Genomic DNA, 18,186 nt, shown 5'->3' on the forward strand with positions numbered 1-18,186 from the left:
GACCTACTGTATAGCACAGGGAATTCTACTCAGTACTCTTTAATAACCTATATGGGAAAAGAATCTGAAAAAGAATAGATATATGTATATGTATAACTAAATCACTTTGCTGTACATCTGAAACTAACACAACATTGTAAATCAACTAGACTTCAATATAAAATAAATTTTAAAATAAATAAATAAAAAGAACGAACTGCTGCTACTCACCCAAAAAAGCCAGATACAGAGGAATACCTACTATACGGTTCCATTTATATGAAGTTCAGAACTTCCCTTTCTGGACAAGATGGAGTAACAGGGACCAGATTTATCCTCCTGTCCAAAATAAAAAAAAAATAATAGACAGAATATATGAAACTATGGATTATGGTTTTTAAGACACTGAACATCAGAAAATGAAGGCTAGTGATCCCTGAGAGACAGAGAACAAAGTAGGTAAGCCCTACAGTTGCCCCAGCTACTACTTTGTGAGAGTTTCCAGGCTCTGGTGCAGGGAGGGGGAACCCAGTTAGAATCCAGTGGACTTTCTGAGTTGGGTAAATGGAGCCGAGAGTCCAAGAAGACCAAGGCAGCTAGAGTTCGCAGGACAGTAGTCCAGAGAAGAGGACACCACATAGAATGAAAGAACCTCAGAGATCTGCAGAGGGTATTCCTCAAGTACTCAGATGAGTACTGATCAGTTTGGAGGAAACTGCCTGAAAGGAGTAGGAGCAGAAATTGCTGGCGCTCACATAGGACTATAAATAGTTCATGTTCCCACCAAGAAGAGCTGCAAAACTCCTGACTCATGGGGAATTGATTAGAGTCCTCAGAAGGCTATTGCCTCAGTAGTGGGGTCAAATTAGATCTAGACTGAAGCCTATTCTGGGCCCCGTTTAACAAAACTTAAAAATAAGCCTCAAAGGAATCAAACTGTTTCCAAGTAACTTAACTGCATCCCAGAACCTAGCTCAAGAATCTTTAAAGGAATACAGAAATCTAGCACACACAACATAAAATTCAATGTCTGGCATCCAATCAAATAGTAACATCGTGTAAAGCAGAATTCCAAAATGGCTCCCCAAGACTTCCTGCCCTAATCCCAAGAACTATAAATATGATAATACACCCATGATTATGCTAAGCTTCATGGCAAAAGTGATTTGGGGGATGTAATTAAGGTCCCTAATTAACTGACTTTGAGTTACTCAAAAGGGAGATTATCCTGGTTGGCCCAGTCTAATCACATTGAGATCTTAAAAGCAGAGTGTTTTCTCTGGCTGGTAGTAGAGGAGGACCTGAGAGAGATTCTAAATGTGAGAAGGATTCAACACACCATCATTAACTTGAAGATGCAGAGGGCCAAGTGTCAGGGAATACAAGTAGCTCAAGAAACAGAGAGTGGCCCAAGGCTGTCAGCCAGCAAGAAAACAGAGACCATAGCCCTACAGGTGCAAGGAAATGACCTTCAGTCACCTGAATAAGTTTGGAAGCAGATTCTTAGCCAGAGGCTCCCGATAAGAGCCCAGATCAGCTGACATCTTGATTTTCAGTTTGTGAAACCCTAACTAGAGAATCCAGCCAAGCCCACCCAACTTCTGACCTACATAACTGTCAGATAATAAATAGGTACTGTTGTTTTAAAGCACTAAGTTTGGGATTTCCCTGGTGGTCCAGTGGGTAAGACTCTGTGCTTCCACTGCAGTGGGCACAAGTTCAATCCCTGGTCAGGGAACTAATTTCCTGCATGCCGCGTGGTGCAGCCAAAGAATAAAAATTTTTAAAAAAATTTTAAAGCACTAAGTTTGTAGTAATTTGTGATTTTTAAAAAAAGACTAATATACGGACTTTCCTGGTGGTGCGGTGGTTAAGAATCTGCCTGCCAGTGCAGGGGACACGGGTTCGATCCCTGGTGTGGGAAGATCCCACGTGCCACGGAGCAACTAAGCCTGTGCACTAAAACTACTGAGCCCACGTGCCACAACTACTGAAGCCCGTGTGCTCTAGGGTCCATGTGCCGCAACTACTGAAGGCCGTGTGCCTAGAGCCCGTGCTCTGCAACAAGAGAAGCCACTGCAATGAGAAGCCCACGCACTGCAACGAAGAGTACCCCCCGCTCACCACAACTAGAGATAGCCCACACGCAGCAATGAAGACACAACGCAGCCAGAAAAAAAAGACTAATATAAACAATATGTAAAGATGCAAGAAAATACAACCCATAAAAAAGAAAAATCAATCAACAGAAACAGAATCAGATGATCTATTTAGTAGACAAGGATGTTAAAACTGTGATTATAACTATCTTCCATATATTCAAGAAGACACAGGAAAGAATAAGCACAATAAGAAGAGAAATAAATGATATTTTAAAAGACCCAGATTAAAATTCTTATAAATAACTGAGAGGAAAAATATTCTAGATGAAATTAATAGAAAATTAAATACTGCAGAAGAAAAGATTAATGAACTTGAGAGCAGATAAGTAAACTTTAGAGCAAAGAAAATTACCGAGGACAAAGAGGGAAATTACATAATGATAAAAGGGTTGGAGGAGTGATGGGAGCAAACTGGCAGAGTAGGCAAATCCAAATGCCTATCCCTCCACAGAAACCTTGAAAAACAAGCAGAAACGATCAGAACCAACTTTGTCAGAACCCTGGAAAATAGTCAAAGGTTTATAGCAACCAAGCAAATGCTGAATCAAGAAAAAGGTAACTTTAAAATGGTAAGTAGAAAAGCTTCATGGCTTTGCCCTCGCCTCACTTCTTCCCTGACTGGGTAGTGGTCTTAAAGATGACAACCTATGTTCCCACCGTGCAGACATCATCCCTGTTTCCAGAGGGAATAGAGAAGACCTTGCTTGCAAATTATTTTGTTTGTCTCTTCTAAACTGTCTGGGGGCTACCTGAAGGACTGAACTTGGAACTTGCTCAGAGTGAAAAGGTAGCAGGCATTGCTTGAAAACCTGCATCTTTCCAGGGCAAAAGATTATCATTGAGACATACAATAGACCACCTAAGGCCTAGGAGAGTTTCTTTGGGAAATTAGGGCATTTGAAAGCACCTGTGAATACTGGAGAGCTTAGAAAGCCAGATGCATGCCCAGGACAGAATGCATGCTCAGAAAAGATCTGAAAAGATCCTAAGCTTTCACCTCTGGCTGATCTCGAAGCTCATAGTAAGCTGTAAGTGAAGGCTAAGGCAGAGCTGTAAATGATCAGGCTAAGTGTTGAAAGGGTGACCCAGCACAGAGCCAAACCACAAATACTGGGAGAGAAGCTGTTTGTTTGCTTGTTTTAGTTCCTGATGTTCAAGGAAACTTATGTCCAATACTAGCTGAACACAAGCTAAAGGAGCAAAGACTTCAGGGACCCCACAAAAAGGTAAGCAAGCAGGCTAACAGACATATTATGGGAGTTCCAGAAGGAGAGCAAACAAAAAGAAGGAAATAATAAAAATAGGAACAAAAATCAGTGAAATTGAAAACAGACAATAGAGAAAATCAATGAAACAAAAATCTTGTTCTTTGAAAAGATGAATAAAATTGGCACACTTCTAACAAGACTAGAAAAAAGAGAGAAGATACAAATTATCAATAATGGAAAAGAAACAGGGACAAACCCTATGGATATCTCTACACAGATAAATTTCGACATTTTGATGAAATGGACCAATTCCTCTGAAGAAAATTGCGTATGTAATTAAAAAACTTGTCCAAAAGAAATATTCAGGTCTGCAGACTTCCCTGGTGGTCCAGTAGTTAAGAATCCGCCTTCCAATGCAGGGGACACGAGTTCAATCCCTGGTCGGGGAACTAAGATCCCACATGCCGTGGGGCAACTAAGCCCGTGTGCAGCAACTACTGAGCCTGTGCGCCACACTAGAGAGCACACTGCAACAAAGAGCCCGCTCAACACAATGAAAGATCCCGCATGCTGCAACAAAGATCCCGCGTGCTGCAACTAAGACCCCACGCAGCCAAATAAATAAATAAATATTTTAAGAAAGAGAAATATTCAGGTCTGGTGGTTTCACTGGACAGATCTACCAAATATCTAAAGAAGAATTAATACCAATTCTATATAATCTCTTCCAGAAAATAGGAGGGAACACTTCCCAACTCATTTTGTCAGGCCAGGCCCTGATACAATAACCAAAGACAGTACAAAAATTAAACTACAGATCAATATCCTCCATGAATATAGATGTAAAAATCCACAACAAAATATTAGCAAATAGAATTCAGCAATATATAAAAAGAATTATACAGCATAATCAAGTAGGGTTTACTCCAAGGATGCAAGGCTGGTTCAATATTTGAAAATCAATATTTGAAAACCAATCAGTGTAATCCACCATGTTAACAGGCTAAAGAAGAAAAAAATCACATGATTATATCAACTTATGCAAAAAAGGCATTTGACAAAATTAAACACACATTCATTTTTAAAACCCTTAGAAAACTAGGAAGAGAGGGGAACTTCCTCAAGTTGGTAAAGAACATCTATAAAAACCCTACAACTGGGGACTTCCCTGGTGGTCCAGTGGTTAAGACTCAGCGCTCCCAGTGCAGGGGGCCTGGGTTCAATCCCTGGTCAGGGAACTAAGATCCCACATACCGCAACTAAGCCGGTGCACTGCAACTACTGAGCCTGCGCGCTCTAGAGCCTGTGCGCCGCAACTAGAGAAGCACGTGCACCGCAACGAAGACCCCACATGCCACGATGAAGACCCAGCGCAGCCAAAATAAAAAAAATAATAATAAATAAATAAAAACCCTGCAACTAACATTATACATATTTAATGGTGAAATATCAAATCTTTTCTCCCCTAAGATTGGGAGCAAGGCAAGGATGTCTACTCTTACCACTCTTATTCAACATAGTACTGGAAGTCCTAGCCAGACAAGAAAATGAAACAAAAGGCATACAGATTGGAAAGGAAGAAAAAAACTATCCCTATTTGGAGATGACATGATGGTCTCTATAGAAAATCACAAGAAATCTACAAAAACAAACAAACATAATACCCAACCTTCTAGAATGAATAAATGAGTTTAGCAAGTTCACAGGATACAAGATCAACATACAAAACTCAATTGTACTTCTAAATATCAGCAATGAACATGTGAAAGCCAAAATTAAAATTACAATATCATGCACAAATCACTCAAAGGAAATGCAAAGGTATAAATCTAAGAAAACATGTACAGAACTTGTGTGCTGAAACCACAAAACATTGATGAAAGAACTCAAACAAGATCTAACTACATGGAGAGTTATACTGTGTTCATGAATTAGAGGACTCAACAGAGTAAGGATGTCAATTCTCCCCAAAATGTTTTACAGGTTTAACACCATTCCTATCAAAATCTTAGCAACATTTTTTGTAGATACAGACAAGATTATTCTAAAATGTACATGGAAAGGTAAAAAGAACTAGAATAGCTAAAACAACTTTGAAAAAGAAGAATAAAATGGGAGAAATTACCCTACCCAATTTTAAGACTTAGTATGTAGCAACACTAATGAAGGCTGCATGACATTGTGTGATACTGATAGAGGGATAGACACATAGATCAATGGAACAGAATAGAGAATCCAGAACAGATTCAAACAAGTACAGTCAACTGATTTTTAACAAAAGTACAAAAGCAATTTAATGAAGAACAGCTTTTTCAACAAATGTTGCTGGAGTAATTGGACATCTATATGCCAAAAGAAAAAAAAGGACTTCAATCTAAACCTCACACCTTCCACAAAAATTAACTCAAATGTATCACAGATTTAAGTGTAAAACATAAAGCTATAAAACTTTTAGAAGAAAATATAGGAGAAAATCTTTGAGACCTACAGCTTGATGAACAGTTCTTAGACATGACACTATAAAAGCAAAAGCCGGGGCTTCCCTGGTGGCGCAGTGGTTGAGAATCTGCCTGCCAATGCAGGGGACAGAGGTTCGAGCCCTGGTCTGGGAAGATCCCACATGCCGCGGAGCAACTGGGCCCGTGAGCCACAACTACTGAGCCTGCGCGTCTGGAGCCTGTGCTCCGCAACAAGAGAGGCCGCGACAGTGAGAGGCCCGCGCACTGCAATGAAGAGTGGCCCCCGCTTGCCGCAACTAGAGAAAGCCCTCGCACAGAAGCAAAGACCCAACACAGCCAAAAACAAATAAATAAATAAATAAATTTATTAAAAAAAAAGCAAAATCCATAAAAGAAAAAAAAATTAAGTATTTTTGCCCTGCTAAAAACCCTCTTAAGAGGATGAAAAGACAAGCTTAGAGACTGGGAGAAAATATTTGCAAACCACATATCTGACAAAGTACTCATGTTTAGGATATATAAAGAGCTCTTGACACTCAATAACAAAAAAAAATCCAATCAGAAACTGGGTAAAAGACATGACATTTACTTCACTGAAGAGGAATTACAGACATCAAATTAACACATGAAAAGATGTTCAACATCATTAGCCATTAGAGAAATGCACATTAAAACCACAATGAGGGACTTCCCTGGTGGCGCAGTGGTTGGGAGTCTGCCTGCTGATGCAGGGGACACGGGTTCGAGCCCTCATCCGGGAGGATCCCACATGCCGTGGAGCAACTAAGCCCATGCGCCACAACTACTGAGCCTGCGTGCCACAACTACTGAAGCCCACGCACCTAGAGCCTGTGCTCCACAACGAGAGAGGCCACCGCAGTGAGAGGCCCACACACTGCAGCAAAGAGTGGCCCCTGCTTGCTGTGGCTGGCGGGATCCCGCGCGCAGTGGTGAGGACCCAACACAGCCCAAAATAAAAAAAATTTAAAAAAATAACCACAATGAGATATCAGTATACATCTATCCAAATGACTAAAATAAAAAATTGTAATGACACAAAATGCTGGCAAGTAGGTAGAGAAGCTGGATCACCCATTCATGGCTGGTAGGAATGTGAAATGGTACAGACACTCTGGCAGTTTCTTACAAAACTAAAATGCAATTACCATACAACTCAGTAATTATACTCTTGGAAATCATCCTAGAGAAATGAAAACTTGTATTCACACAAAAACTTGTACACAAATGTTTATAGCCACTTGATTTGTAATGGCCTCAAACTGAAAACAACCCAGATGTTTTTCAATGAGTGAATAAATGAACTATGGTCCATCTATGTCACGGACTGCTACTCCAAATCATACAAATGGCAGACATAAGCACAGGGTGCTTTGGAAGCACAGAGGAGTGCCTAGCCCAGCCTGGAAGAAGGTGGAGAAGAGGGTCAGGGCAGGCTTCCAGGAAGAAGTAACACCTGATCTTGCTCTTAAAAGGTAAATAAGGGTTAGCTAGATCAAAAATGGGGAAGGAGTATTCCAGGTAGAGAGAACAGTATGTGCAAAGGCATGGAGTCTTAAGAGAGCACTGTATACTTGAGGGCCTGTAGATGGTAACTCGACATGGTTGGAGCCCAGTGGGGACCAGCACGAGATGAGACTGCAGATGTCAGCAGAAAGGCCCTTGGCCCTCCAGGCTAAGGAGGCTCTCAAATAGTGGGGAGCCACTGAAGGGTCTTCATTGGGGGAGGGTCAGATCTGTGTTTCTGAGAGCTCTCTATCAGTTGCTGGGGAGGGTAGTTTGGAGGGGGTGGTGAGACTGGTGACTGAGACACCAATGTGGAGGCTGTTCCAGTGGTCTAGAGAACATGCAAAAGGCTGCAGCAGCAGGGAAGAGGGCAGGAGCCAGTACAAGAGATGACTGCTGAATCCTAGCGAAGTGTTCATTGTTCACTATAAAATGATGAAGGGTGTGGAGAAAGAGCTGTTTAGGAGGCAGAATCCACTGGACATGGAGACCAGTTCCCAAGGACACAGAAGACCTCTTCCTAACCGTCCCGCCTCTGCCTCGGCTGCCTCGCTCTGCCCACTGGCCCCCACCCACACCGTGTTCCTTCTCCTCACCTCTGTGCTTCTGGGCTTGGGAGGTACAGCACTATAGGCAGAGGCAATCACCTTCTAGATTACTCCGAACCAATACACTGACACATAAACCAGAGATGAGTTTACTTCTGTCTCATGGTGGGGCCATAACTTGGCCCTGGCACCTCTTGGGCAGAGAGGTCCCTGGGAAGCTGACTTGGAGAACAGGCACTCAGAACAAAGGGAACTGGATGTTCTTGAATTTCATTTACAGGATGGCAAAGCCTGGAGTAGTGTCATCATGCAGAGGGTTCCAGCTTGGAAGTCACACAGCCCTAAGTTCTGAGCCCAACAGTGCCACAGTCCTTAGCTGTGAAAACTTGAACACATTACTTAACTTCTCTGAGCCTGTGTCTTCAGCTCTGAAATGGCAGTGATGATTCTCGGCCAATAAGACTGTTGTGGAAACTAAGAGAGATCATGAAGATCTCTCATGCCACATATGCCATTTGTGTCACCATTGCCTCAAATGAACACTGCCTCCAAAAAAAATCCTCCTCACTAGATACTGGAATATTAATGTTCTCCAGAAACTGCAGCTCTTTTGCTTAGACAATGCTGGACAAACCTAGATGGAATCTTCTTCTCTGATGCCCTTTTTAAAAAAACAGTTGTTGGACTTCCCTGGTGGCGCACTGGTTAAGAATCCACCTGCCAATGCAGGGGACACGGGTTCGAGCCCTGGTCTGGGAAGATCCCACGTGCCGCGGACCAACTAAGCCCGTGTGCCACAACTACTGAGCCTGTGCTCTAGAGCCCGTGAGTCACAACTACTGAGCTCGCGTGCCACAACTATTGAAGCCCACGCGCCTAGAGCCCGTGCTCCGCAACAAGAGAAGCCACCGCAATGAGAAGCCTGTTCACTGCAATGAAGAGTAGCCCCCGCTTGCCGCAACCAGAGAAAGCCTGCGCCCAGCAACGAAGACCCAACGCAGCCAAAAATAAATAAATTAAAAAAAAAAAAAAGTTGTTGGGACTTCCCTGGTGGCACAGTGGTTAAGACTCTGTGCTCCTAATGCAGGGGGCCCAGGTTCAATCCCTGGTCAGGGAACTAGATCCCACATGCATGCTGCAACTAAGAGTTCACATGCCACAACTAAGAAGCCCTCGAGCTGCAACTAAGGAGCCTGCGAGCTGCATCTAAGGAGCCCACAACTAAGACATGGCGCAACCAAATAAATAATAAGTAAAATTTTTTAAAAAACAGTTGTTCAAAGCTTATCTCATGTCAGACATGTTACAACAGCATGAAGAGGGACAGAAAGTTTTCCGCCCACTGACTGTGCTCAGGAGACACATCCATCCCATCAGCAATATCCCTCCATCCATTTGCCTTGATGGGTGGCTACTTTTGCAGGTGGCTATTCTCATCTACCATGTACTGAATTTTCCTGGTTTCAGTTTCCAAAGGTGACCTTTTTCTACCTTTGTCCCTAGAGTCTGGGGCCCAGAGCTCCCCATACACTGACCTCCTCTGAATGGGATCAACTAGAGCTCTGTGTTTTGTTGCATCAAGGCCCCCTTTCAGAATAAGCTCTGCTGGCATCTCAAATGGGGAAGAAACTGCAGCCCTTTGGTTGTGGAGCAGGTGGGGCAGGACAGTGAGTTTGGGTCAAGGTTTGTGAAACTGTGTCCTGGGAAGAGGGCTGCCAGCTTCCCTTCCCGATTTTCCTCATTTAAGAAATGTGTGGAAGAATCGGTCTGAGGAGATAATTAATAGAAAATACGACTGGCAGCCATCCCTGGCTCTGACTCACTGTGCACACTCCTGCAGTCGTTACCATGGTTTCGAGGCTGAAGTTTTCTCCTCTCTGCCCCCCTGCCCGCCCTGCTGTTCATTCGTCACTCTGCTCCCACAGGCTCCTCCACAGCTGGCCTCCACAGACTGGTGCAGACTTAACCCTGTATAGAGGCTAGCTTTTTTGTTGTTTGTTTTACAAATAGCATTATCTTTTTTCTTGAATAAAAAAATATATATATATGCCAATTCATATAAACAGAATATAATTTAAACAGAAAAAAAATGAAAGTTAGCCATAAACTCACATCCCAAAACTAACACTTAAGATGTTTGTGATGCATACTGCATAGTTGAGATCGTACATGATTTTATCAGTCTTAAAGTGCTTTTGACCTCGAAACCCCTGGACCTATGCCCATCGTTTTCTCCTTTGAACTACTGGCCTTTAGGCACTGCTTTGGGCACATTCAGCCACTTACACAGGCTTGTTTATTACTGTTGTTGTTGTTATCTGCTGGAACGCACAGAACTCTTCCAACGTTCCAGGCACCAAGCATTTGCCAGGTATGTCAGCCATTTAATGCTGGCTCTTCATTGGAGTCTGAACTTTGCTTCATCCCCACTCCAAGACTGCCATAGCCAGTGGTTGCAGGAAAGGCTGTCCCCTAAGAAAAGCCAGAAGTAAAGGTGCCCCCTCGGCCTCCTGGCTGTGGATGAACTGATGAACATGAGGCCATACTGTCATTGTCAACCCGCCCCATCTCCCAGCTGAACTTTTAAAGTCAATACACAGGTGGGATCCACCTCAGAAGTGGGGGAGCAATGATCTCCTCAGCACTGGATGTGTTCCCCACAGTTGATCACTCCCAATCCAACACAAGGAGTGCCTAAGCTGTAACGTGTTCAGAAATGACAGCAGTACAACATGAGGGGGCTGCTTGTAATGTATGAGTTGGAGGTGGCACAGTCTCAGAAATACTTGGTCCCCCAGTCTGGGCATGAAGCATCCCAAGTCCCACAAGACTGTATCCAAAAACTAAACTCTGAGCTGGAGGACCTATACATTCTGGCTGGCAGGGGCAAGCTAGGACAGCTATCTCATGGAGTAGAGGAAAAGCCCTGACCTTATATTGGGAGGAGAGGGGTTGTGGATAAGGGTAAAAAGTTTGAGGGCATAAATTCAAAACTCATTCACATTAAGCTAACACTCCACAAGCTAGTCGTTGTTTTTTGTGCTTTACAAATACGAACTTGTTTAATTCTCTTCACACCCTATTAGAAGGTATTATTATCATCAATTCCATTTTACAGATGATGAAACTGAGCCAAAGAGAGGTAAGGTAACTTCCTCAAGGTCACAGAGCTAGTAACCAAATGGTGGAGCAGCGATTTGAAGCCAGGCGGTCCAGAATCCATGCTTTTAACTATATTACGCTGCACCATTACAGAAATTTTGGAAACTGTGCAGAAACATACACTGCACTGGCACCACTGGTAACGTTTTGCTGGATAGTCTTCCTGTCCTCTATAAGCAAATATTATATAGTACACGAGATGCTTTTTTTAAAAAAAATCATATTCTATAGCTTGGTCTGTAACCTTCCTTAAAGCCATTTCTCGTGTCTCTACCGAGAGCTTTACACTAGTTATTTTAAGTGGAGCATATCTTATTGTGTGGTTGAAACATCATTTATTTAAACAATACCCTATTAAGGGGAATTTAGACTGCTTCATGACAGAGTTCTGCAAGAGGCAGACGGGTGACAGTCTTCTTTTAAAAGAGGGAGGGTGGGAGGGAGATGCAAGAGGGAGTGGATTTGGGGATATATGTATACGTATAGCTGATTCACTTTGTTATACAGCAGAAACTAACACACCATTGTAAAGCAATTATACTCCAATAAAGATGTTTAAAAAAAAAAGTACCTTTTGAACCCAGTCAACTACAGGCTGCAAAATAAACTTTAAAAACGAAAACCCGCAAGGGAGCGTAGGCCCGTGTGTAGGAGGGCGCAGGAGGGAAAGGCGGCCGCCACTGTTCTTCCTGCTTTGCCTTTGTCTGGCGGCCCCGCGGGATTGGCTAGAGCCAGCGCGGAGAGACTGCAGAGGTCCGCGGCTTTCACTACGCACGCATAGAGGAGGTGGGTAGAAAAGCGGGGGAGCTGGGGGCAAATAAGGCCATGTGAAAGAAGTTCAAAAAGCGCAGAGGCTGGGTTTACGGGCCCAACCTTTGGCTCCGCCCCTCTACCCGGCCCGAGCTCCTTATTGGTCAGACTCTTCAGCCCCCATTCGCCCTAGAGCCAAAGGACCGGGCCTGCCCCAAGATATGCCTGCTTCCGGAGCCACAGTAAGGATGGCCAATTGCGATGTCACTTTCAGGCATATGTTTAGGACATACCGGTGGGGCCTGAAGGGGCTTTGTTCGGTAACCGAAGCAGTTGAGAGTTTGACGGCGAATTTCGGAGATGCCACCGAAAGGAAAAAGCGGTTCTGGGAAAGGGGGGAAAGGTAGAGCAGCCAGAGCAACCAAGGAGAATGGGGTTGGGTGAGGAGCGGGTGGGAGGGAGCAGACCGGCGGTCCCCGGGGTCCGGGGCGGAGGCAGCGGGTGGCCAGTTACCAGAAGACTGACCAGGAAGTGATAAGTTGGAGACAGTCGGTGTGGACTTCTCTGGAAAGTTTTGATTAAAAAGCATGGGGATGAGATGGTGGATAGACGAGGCCAAAGGATTACGAGAAAACTTGATTTTGTTAGTTTTTTCCGAATGAGCAAAACTTGGGAGGCTGAAATGAAGGATCCAGTAGAGCTAGAGAGGTAAAGGTACAGAGGAGTGAGATTTGGGAGAAAAGAGGTGGAGCAGTTGACCTTTGAATAGAAGAAGGGACACCTTATGTTTGACGTCACAAAGAGACGAGGATGGATGTGGTGGTAAAAATTGGGGCCAGAGGGGGGCAGTTTTTAGGAGATCTGGCTTAGTGGCCTGAATTTTTTCATAAAGTGGAAGGCAAGGGTAGTTTTTAAGACTGCGGGGCAGGGACTGGGTAGAGGTCTTGAGAGTGGTAAAGGCTTGGAATAGTCGTTGGGGTGATGGGAAAGGGGATAAAACACTTATAAAAGGATTTCTCTCAGGGCTGAGAGCCTAAGATTGAAGGCCATGAATTTGTAGAGGACACGATCTGCTTAGTCATGATTTACCTAGTACCATATAAGTGGCACAATACAGGACTGAAAAGAGCTAGGTGTAGCCTTGAGCCAAGGTTGAGGTTTTGTTGGACAATGATAATAGAAGGAAAGCAACACAAGGGAATTAAGGGTGCCAGTGGGGACGCAGTTCAGATGATCAAGCATGGGGTCCAGACTGGGAAGGGAATGAGAAGTCTGATAGTCTAGAGGGACATAGCAGGATAAAGGGACTGAATGGGGGGGGCGGTTCTGTGAAATTAAAGAGCCCGTGTTGTGGGAATGAGGCATGAGAAAGCTGGAAGAACAGAGAGTTGTAGCCAGAGACTGAACTACTAGTTCTGAGTGGCACAGTTCCATCGTGTGCCCCTGGCAACAGGTAGCCTGGAGTAAAAGGCATGGGCATTTGGGAAGGAGGTCCAGAAGTGTGAGATTAGACTGTTGGATGATTCCTCTGCATAGATGGTGAGGTCATCCAAGATGATGGCAGTGGTGAGGGTGGAAAGGAAGCCTGAAGTTGCTGCCAGAGTCGTCAGTCAATCAGGGAGTGAGGTGGCAGTCAGAAGATGACAGCATCCAGTGGGGGAGAGGATGGAATGATTGGAAGGTATCATTGTTCTAGAGTGAATATACAGCAAACCCCTTGAAGAGTTTGGTGTAATAAAACTCCTTTGGCAGTAACATTTTCTTAGGCATTTGGTGGTCAGCATTTTGGATTTTCAGTTTGGTTGAGCATTTATTGAACAACTGTTGTGTGCTAGGCTTTGGAGATCCTAAGACAAGTAAGATGGAGTCTCCTGAATAAAATTTTTCAATGGCTCCCCATTACTTCTAGGATAAATTCCAAGTTCCTTAATGGGGCCCACAGGCCCTCATGCCCTAATCCTCAACCACCTCCCCTGGGCTCATCTCACAGCACTCCCACCTCAGATTTGGCTTCACCCATAGTTTCCTGCACATACTACACTGTTCCCTCACCCTGGAATGTCTCCTCACCTATGTCCTTTCTTTGCCTGGTTAGCTCCTACTCATCCAGGAAAGCTTCCCTGACTGGCTAAAATGTCCCTTTGTGCTTCCACAGCCCCCTGTCTGTAGAGCATAGCTCATTCTCCTGAAAAGATCTATTTTACGTAACTTTACATAACCATCTTCCCCAGTAGTATATGAGCTCCCTGAAGGAAGGTACCATGGCTTGTTCATCTTTGTATCCCCAGTGCCTGGAACTTAGTTATTTAGGAAATGTTTATTGAACTGAACACTTAATCCAACAATAGTTCTTAGGAATATCAGCCTCTAACAGTAAGTATGCTGCTATCAACACAGAAGTTGGCATAGTAGCAAAATGACACAATAGTAAAATGTAGAATGCTGCCAGTGGTTCTTAATCTGAATATCGATAACTTTTCTTAGGAAGGTATCAATAGGCAATGTAGTCGACTCCAGGAGTTTGGACATCAGTGTGTTCTTTAGCCAAATATGGGTGGTGGGAAATTTGATCTTTATTTAAAATATATTCTTGGAGATTTTACTTACTGGAATTGTGAGTATTCAGATACATAGTTGCAGTGCTTATTAGAAATCTCACAAGAGCTCAGGGGTTAGCCCTTAGAAGGCAGGATTTCAAATTGGGTCCAGAGAATCTGGGCCAGGCTTTTGGCTCTCCCATTCAGCTATTAGCACACTCACTTGTGTATCCATTTTCCTTGAAGGGTTTATGTAGGGCACAAATTTCCTGTTTTAAGAGGTGAGTCACGGGTTAATTTAGCTTGATGTAGTAAAGTGTCTACAGAGTTCCCTTTTGAAGCTTGGTGCTATGATGGAAGTATCACCTCCTATTGTGTTGAACTTTTCTGTAAATAACAAGGTGAAGGTGCAGTTTAAATGAGTACCTGTCATCTCTTCTCTAAAGGAAAAGCAGCCTCTGGGAGTGAGAGTTCTGACAAGAAGGCTCAGGGTCCCAAAGGTGGTGGCAGTGCAGTAAAGGTGAGTTACTTGTTCCTTTTTTTCATGTTAAATATAAATAACATACATCTGTTATTTTGGTTCACATAAAAGGAAAAGACAGTATGCTTAACTCATTCTAAGGCTAGCCTAATACTGATGTAAGATAACACAAAAGTGGAAAATAATAGATCACTCTCGCTTATGAAAAGTAATTCATTTAAAATATTTTCTCAAATGTTTTCTCAGACATCCAGAATTTCTTCATACTCTAGTATTTTTCCTTAAAATGTATTAAGTTAGGTCTTCCCAAGTAAGTGAATGAATTATTTCTCAGGACGAAATAATATTTGACAAAACGAAGAACTGAGATGAACAGGCAAAGGCACGGGTCTCATTAGATAGCTCCCCTGCTCGTGAGCTACAAGCCAGAGCCCTGACCATGAAAATGAGGTGACACAGTTGCAAATAATTACTTGAAGTACTTGACCTAGTGCCAGAGGGGTGTCTGCCCTGGGAAAATGTAATCTGCAAACACAATTATACTGCTTAGTGCTATGTAACAAGGCAGTTTCCACGTTTCAGTCAGGATATGGGGTTCCATACTTTGATTCATTCATTCATTAAAGATTTAGTGACATCTGCCCTGTGGCAAGCAGTGTATTAAATTCTGGGTATTTCAAAAAACAAAAAGACAGATAAGAGATGGTCCCTGTTATCACAGTCTAGTTGGGAGCAGTTAGGTAAAGAAAGAAATTTCATTGCTATATGAGAAGAGCTGTAGTGGAGTTTTATCATATAAATGCACCCATACACATGCAGCCAAAAAAAAGGAGAGCGAATGTAAATAGTGTGGGCCATTCTGCCCACTTTTCTACTCAGTGAACCCAGAGAGAGAGAGAGATGGGAGACATGAATTTGCTTTTCCATAGTCGACCTCCATTCGCGTATGAACATCCAACCGTGTAAAGTGGGATTCTGGTATCCAAAGATAATTTTCATAAAACATGGTGCCTGAATGCAAGCCAGCTACTTCGTCCTGGGGTCCAGCTGAAGAAGCGGTCATTGTTACAACACAGGTGGGGGAGACAGGCTGTGTTGGGCTTACTGAGGGCTGACGTGTTGGTTTCAAGTACACCATATTCGTAAGGGTTGTTGTAGGGTAATTTTGACTGTTATGTGCTGACTTTCACAAGCACCTAACCTAAGAGACTGCTCCACTGCATATGGCTTTAAAGAGGCATCTTGTCCTTTCTGGAAAAAAATAAGTTCAGTGTGGCTATACCTGAGGTATATGGAAAGGAGTGGCATGTAATTAGCTAGGAAAGTCAATTAGGATTAAACTCTTTTGTTAAGCTTTTCCTTTTGAGATAATTTTAGACTCACATTCTATTGTAAGGTAGATGTACCTTTTATACATGTACATGTACTTTTTACCCTGTTTCCCCAATGGTAACACCTTACAAAACCCTAGTACATTAGCACAACCAGGAGATTGTCATTGCTACAGTCAAGATCCAGAATATTTCCATCACCCCAGGGATTCCTCCTGTTGCCCTTTTATAGTGATACCCACTTCCCTCCCACCCCTACCCCTGCCCCCTCCTTGACCCCATAGCAGCAACTAATCTCTTCTCCATTTCTGTAATTTTATGATTTCCATATGAGTGAAATGATACAGTGTGTAACCTTTCGGGATTGGCTTTTTTTCTGCTCAGCATAATTCTCTGGCGATTTCATTCCAGTTGTGTGTATCCATAGTCTGTTCCTTTGTATTACTGAGTAGTGTTCCGTGGAATGGAAGTGCCGTAGTGTGTTGAACTGTTCACCTGCTAGAGTACAGCTGGGTTGTCTCCAGTGTTTGTGAAGGCCCCAGCAGGGGAGGGACCCCAAACCCTCCAGCCTTTTAGGGTCTAGGCTCCTTCCACATCCTGCTATTCTGCTTCAGACCCCACTCCGGAACCCACCCCTGCCCTGTGTCACTAGAGCTGCCCAGATTCTGAAGCCCACCTGCCGACCACAACTTCCTTGCTTCCCCTCACTTCCCACCTCCCCCAATCCTGTTCTGTTCCTCTCCACGCACAGACTTCCAGGCAGGCCCTCAGGCCTGCCCTGTTCGCCTCACCTTCTCTCAGGCCTCGTGTCTGTTCTTCAAATCCTGTATGTCTTGTAGGCTGGAAATTAGATGGAAGGGTTTGACCACTGGATCAAGGAGCCCCACCTTCTTTTCCTTTTGGTCATCCACTGCATCCACCTGCCAGACTACAACTCAGGATCAATCCAATTATCTACTTTCTTTACACTCAGACCCAGAACTGCTGGGCCCCACTGGAGAGTTACACAGCCTCAGGGGTTGGGGCCACTGATTCCTGGTCTCTAACCTGAGCTGGGCCCTCAGTACTGCACAGCGATCCTTTGCCACTTACCTCAAGCCATCCACCACCCTCCTCCAGTCAGTCAGCAGACAACTTCATCCAGGGTTCTCAACCCCTGTGTACATCAGATTCACCTGAAGAGCTTCTAAAAGTCTCAATGCCTAGGGGCCCACCCCAGACCAGCTGCCTCAGAATCTCTGGCGGGTGGGGACTGGACCTTGATATATTTTTTTGAAGCTCTTGGTGTGATTCTGACATTTGCCAGGGTTGAGAAACACTGATCCAGTCTCATGGGGTTGGTGTGAGGACTTCATGAGATCACACATGTAAAGCGCTTAGCACAGTGCCTAGCGAGTATTAAGTACTCGATAACTGAAATATTGTTATAACTGTCACAAGAAAATGGAAACTAGAACTTTAGTCACGAACTCATGGCTTCCCAGACCCCTACCAACAAAGTTATCTTCACCCACACCTCCCTCATCTCTCACCTCTCTTCCTTTAAGGCTAACTGATTTTTCCAGCAGTGCTCTGAATGCCCAGCCTTGCTCCTTCATTTATCTCCACCCTCTTTCTTTGCTCTGTCTTCAACCTTTCCCTCTTTACTGCATCTTTCCCTTCATTCTGAAAATATAGCCAGGGATCTTTAAAATATATCCGTGACTGTGACCCTTTCCCTTTGACTAGAGCCCTTTCTCCTTCTTTTCTAACTCAGTTAGTTGGGGAAAACCCACCCGCATTACCGTCCTGCTTCCTGTTACTTCCTCAGTCAGTTGCTGCAGCCTGGCTTGTGCACTTACTACTCTTCTGAAACAGCTTTTGCTAAGGTCCTCAGTCAATCATTGCTAAATTGATTGTACTCCTAACCTGATCACTCTGAAGCATTTAACCGTGTTGACCATTTCCTCCTTGAAACTTTCTCTTGCCTTGGTTTCTTTTAACACACCTTTCTCTCTACCTGTCTGGCCCTTCGTTTTTATCATGCTTGTTGAGCTTCTTTCTTT

General features: G+C 43.8%; 2 protein-coding genes and 1 non-coding gene across 4 annotated transcripts in view; 2 read left to right on the plus strand and 1 right to left on the minus strand.

The window, feature by feature from the left end:
• The window catches only part of RTL5 (retrotransposon Gag like 5), a 69,316-nt gene extending 57,598 nt beyond the window's left edge, over positions 1-11,718 (minus strand). Inside the window, exons 1-2 of the mRNA XM_061179430.1 lie at positions 11,614-11,718; positions 211-318 (exon numbers count right to left, since the gene is read on the minus strand). The gene's annotated coding sequence lies outside the window, so the exon portion shown is untranslated. The remainder of the gene's footprint in view (positions 1-210; positions 319-11,613) is intronic.
• Positions 8,925-8,997, plus strand: TRNAR-CCU (transfer RNA arginine (anticodon CCU)). Its single transcript has one exon. It is a non-coding gene; the product is annotated as a tRNA-Arg (tRNA).
• Positions 11,719-12,090: 372 nt separating the features above from the next.
• Positions 12,091-18,186, plus strand: part of PIN4 (peptidylprolyl cis/trans isomerase, NIMA-interacting 4) — an 85,767-nt gene continuing 79,671 nt past the window's right edge. For both annotated transcript variants that reach the window (XM_061178771.1, XM_061178770.1), the window contains exons 1-2: positions 12,091-12,195; positions 14,776-14,849. In XM_061178771.1, the coding sequence (XP_061034754.1) occupies positions 12,153-12,195; positions 14,776-14,849 (117 nt within the window). In that variant the 5' untranslated portion in view covers positions 12,091-12,152. The remainder of the gene's footprint in view (positions 12,196-14,775; positions 14,850-18,186) is intronic.

This window comes from Eubalaena glacialis, chromosome X (assembly GCF_028564815.1).
Source record: "Eubalaena glacialis isolate mEubGla1 chromosome X, mEubGla1.1.hap2.+ XY, whole genome shotgun sequence".
Lineage (NCBI taxonomy): Eukaryota > Metazoa > Chordata > Mammalia > Artiodactyla > Balaenidae > Eubalaena > Eubalaena glacialis.